The sequence below is a fragment of the Brachionichthys hirsutus genome, chromosome 8 (assembly GCF_040956055.1).
Source record: "Brachionichthys hirsutus isolate HB-005 chromosome 8, CSIRO-AGI_Bhir_v1, whole genome shotgun sequence".
Taxonomy (NCBI): domain Eukaryota; kingdom Metazoa; phylum Chordata; class Actinopteri; order Lophiiformes; family Brachionichthyidae; genus Brachionichthys; species Brachionichthys hirsutus.
The window spans coordinates 11,731,154-11,734,998 of record NC_090904.1 but is presented as its reverse complement, the minus strand read 5'-3'; the positions used below and the strand labels follow the sequence as shown (position 1 = coordinate 11,734,998).

The following is a 3,845-nucleotide window of genomic DNA, read 5'->3' as shown; positions in this document are numbered from 1 at the left end:
TTCCCCATCAGGGAAAAAAAAGATGCTTCCACTCCTAGATTAAATGCAATATGAGAAATGGGACAAGGACAAATTTAGAGCTGCGCCACTGAATCTAGCTGAGGGGGGGTTAATGCATGCCCTGAAATGGGATGCATTAACGAAAAAGCCAGCTCACTCGCTCAGAAGTCTGTCTTGAGATTGGGTTTTCTTTGCATCGCGTTACATCGAGTGGGAGTTAGAAGACAGGAAACAGAAATGACTCGTCCAGCTGATTGTCTTTATAGAGATACGCCATCTTGTATTGCATCGTACTGATGAGTGGCTTCGGGGGGGAAACTTGATTTAGATTGAGAGATAAGTAAATAGACGTGGTTTAATGGAAAATAATGAGAGAAGGCATCTGGCTTGACTAAGAACTCTTGTCTTGAGATAAATAAATAAATAAAAAAGCCATATAAAAACAGCCTTTAGATCATTTCAGTTAATAACAGATAAATCAAGAGGAAGCAACTTTGCACAGTTGTCGGCGCCGCAGCGGCACTCTTTCCGCCGGCACCCGTCGCCCCTGCTGTTTGGTACGAGCGCCTCAGTCCGAGCGGCGAGCAGCCCAACAGGAGGATGGCTGCTGTGTCCTCCCGAGTAGTCGAACGTCAGCTCCTCTTGTGCATCAATGTTCCGTCCTGCAAACAGCGCCAGCCGAGGCACCACAGAGTGAACCCGGACCGGCTGCATTAACAGGTTGGGCTGACAGGAGTGGTTTAGAAAGCGGCCTACATTTCCCACGACGGCCGGGTCCACGAACGTCTCAGTGATGGCGCCCGTACCTGCGTACTCTCTTACGGCAATGATGTAGTTATTTTCCACAGATTTCTGGGCACGGTGTCTGCTTCTAGCCTCCTCAAAACCGATCACCTCTCCTGCGTACTCGCACACAAACGCACCCCGCGGGATTGCCTCCCGTGTCCGTAATCCCCAGCCCTTGTTCTTGGTGCTGTAAACTTCCAACCTGACACCAAGTCCTCTCTGCACCACCCGGTTGGAGCAGCCATCACCGCAGGTACAGAGGACATTGCATTCGAACACTGGGGAGCAGTAGCCAGAGTCTGCCCTGCAAGCGTGGACCAACGTGGAGAGGTTGGCGTCTGCCTGCCCGTATGTCCGCAGGCAGGAGCAGCTCTCAGCGAAGCAGGATTGAGAAATGCAGGAGCATCCAGGAAGAGTGACTTCACTTGGGTCAATCTCGCATCCTGGTCCCCGGACATTATCTGGGGAATACTGGAAAAATATAACAAACATGTGAATATTCAAGAACCGCAATATCATTCAACAAAAACAGCACCATGATAACTCCAATCTCATTTTCAAATACTTTTTTTCCAGCAAGAACACCAAACAGGTCTTTCATCTATAATAAAGTAACCGAATATATCTGGATTTTGGCCCGTTAATCTGACAAAAAATAAGGATTCGTTGAGGAAATTGTCACAGGTAATATTTTATATGCGGCAAAGGCCGTATATATTTGCTGCCATCTAGTGGCCAAACATATTTTCTGGAATAAGCTCGACATTGATAATAAATTTGAAAATGGGTTATAATTTTAATTGGCTCGTCCTCTGTGTATTCTTGACAGATGTGGACATTGGGTTACTTCAGTGAATTGTATTGTAATATTACAATTTTGTAATATCATTAACTGAATTTTGCTGGTAGGGGAAAATATAGAGTTAGCTATATTTAATATTAACTCTTCTAATATTAATCTTGCAAACAAAATAAAAACTCATCACCATCATCATCATCATCATCATCATCATCTAGGTATTTCCATCTTCACGGAGCGCATGAAGAATGTGATGAAGAGTCACGATACGAAGTTGATTCTCACTGATCGATTAGTGGACTTATATGTAACATTATGCACGTTGCTATAGCAAATGCGACGAATTCTTAGGCTTCAAAAACACAAGGTCGGTCAAGTTACCTGAAACTCAGGTAATGCTAGCAAAGAAGTATTATCCGCCACGTGTACGGGAACATCCTCGAGTCCTTTGCTCAAGTCCATCTGTTGGTAAAACGAAATATCAAACAGCGTCCGACAACCGGATACCAGAAGAATTCAACTAAGAATCTGCAACTTCCGGTAACAGTTACAGGCTATCGCCCCCAATCGGCACATTTGCATTACTACGCCAGAAGCACGTCCGTCTTTTCCTCTTACTGACCAACTCCCCAGTAAAATATCATATTCGAGTTAACGGACATGACTTTCTAGAAATGAAAAACAAAAGGTGTTCTAGTTTTGCACAGGCTGTAACAGCTTGAGTACATTTCCATCCCAGAAGAATGATAGTTTTCCATCCATCCATTGTCTTGTAGTAAATAAGCAACTGCACCAATGTCACTTGGCCTGCAGATGGCAGCACAATTAAGTAAGAATCAGCTAGCAAACAACAACCTGATTACCCCCTCCTATAGGACTAACATGGGTAAATCATCTTTCTACAATACGGCCACCCAAGGGTGGAACGGATTGACTCCCGCCCTCAAAACATGCACCTCTTTGGCCTCCTTCAAAAAGGCTCTAAAAATACACCTTTTAGGGGGACAGAAACGGAGATAGTCATCACGACTCTCTCTGGGTCAAACCCCCCCTCCTTTTTTTTGTCCACCTATGTTGCACGTATTAATTGCTTTAGTAATTTATTGTAATTTATGTAAGTTATTTATTGTCATTTCGCATCAGTGGTGTAATTTATTTTAGATTAATTGTTAGTTTGCACTGGCGGTGTAATAACATTTTATTTTTGTCTTTCTAATGTTACGTTGCATCAATTGCGTAATTTAATATTGGATTTATTTTTATTTGTATTGTTTTTTTTTGTTTTGTTTTTTTTGTGGATGATTTATGTACGAAGGACTTTCAACGGAAACAAGCCCGCAAGGGCTTTTTTGAAATGCTCCTCTTAGACAGGATGTTTGACGTTATTTGTACTGTAATACATGCTACTGTGTGACTGTACTTGTACTCTAACATTCTATCTAATAAATATATTCATCATCATCTTCTCTTGAATCAATTAAATCAATGAACAGTGAGTAAAACAAATTGATCCAACAGAGGGAAGCACTTAAAATATGTAAAAGGAGATAAATTCCTGAATTAATTGAGCAATTTAAATGTACCAGACTAGAGTCCAGTGTTGTCCGGAGGACTCCGGAGTTATTGCATGCAGCAGATCGATTCTCCGGTGGCTTCCTGAGGCAGATGTGGAAGGTCACATTGTCAACCGTCATGTCCAAGCTTCACACAAGTGACCAAAGATTTTCCTCGGAGGATCAGCCTTCATCCTTGTCTTTGGGCATAATTAAGATTGTCGGTCGTTGATCCTTAATATAGGTTTCAGCGATTCATTGCACAATCAATCACCAGCTGAAACGTTAGAAGTGGGTGCTTCAGTTACTTGACAATGAAATGATTGACAGCTGGACTGATCTGATGACAGAGAAAAAGGCCGGCTTCATGACTCAACTCTATTTCACAGTCAGAGCTCCCGAGATGGGGTCGCTTTCAAAACGTGGAACTTTTTTACAGACTTAGACATCATGTCTTAGCATGCTAACATTTGCTTATCAGTCTAAATTTAAAGTGCAGGTGAGGCTGACAGGAATTAAGCAATGGACAAATTACTATTCTGACACTTGATCAGGAGATCACAACAAATATTCTGGTTGATCTTGAGGATATCCGATATTTCAACCCAAACTACAAATACCTAACTCACGATGGCGTTAGAGAGCGAGTTCGGAAGGGATCAGAATCATTGAGGTTCGTTCTCTGATCTTGAATGCACAAAAAAACT

The 3,845-nt window shown here is 42.4% G+C and overlaps 1 protein-coding gene across 1 annotated transcript; it reads right to left on the bottom strand.

Moving 5' to 3' along the window:
* Positions 1-459: 459 nt before the first annotated feature.
* setmar (SET domain and mariner transposase fusion gene) lies at positions 460-3,279 on the bottom strand. The gene is made up of 3 exons (XM_068742129.1): positions 3,169-3,279; positions 1,967-2,047; positions 460-1,257 (listed from the first exon to the last, which is right to left on the bottom strand). The coding sequence occupies exons 1-3, from the start codon at positions 3,277-3,279 to the stop codon at positions 460-462; spliced, it is 990 nt and encodes a 329-aa protein (XP_068598230.1).
* Positions 3,280-3,845: the final 566 nt, after the last annotated feature.

Coding starts and splice junctions, on each gene's coding strand:
- setmar (XM_068742129.1), bottom strand. CDS start 3,279: ATGACGGTTGACAATGTGACCTTCCACATCTGCCTCAGGAAGCCACCG. Junction 2,048..3,168: donor CAACACTGGACTCTAGTCTG/GTACATTTAAAT, acceptor TTTTACCAACAG/ATGGACTTGAGCAAAGGACT. Junction 1,258..1,966: donor TAGCATTACCTGAGTTTCAG/GTAACTTGACCG, acceptor ATATTTTTCCAG/TATTCCCCAGATAATGTCCG.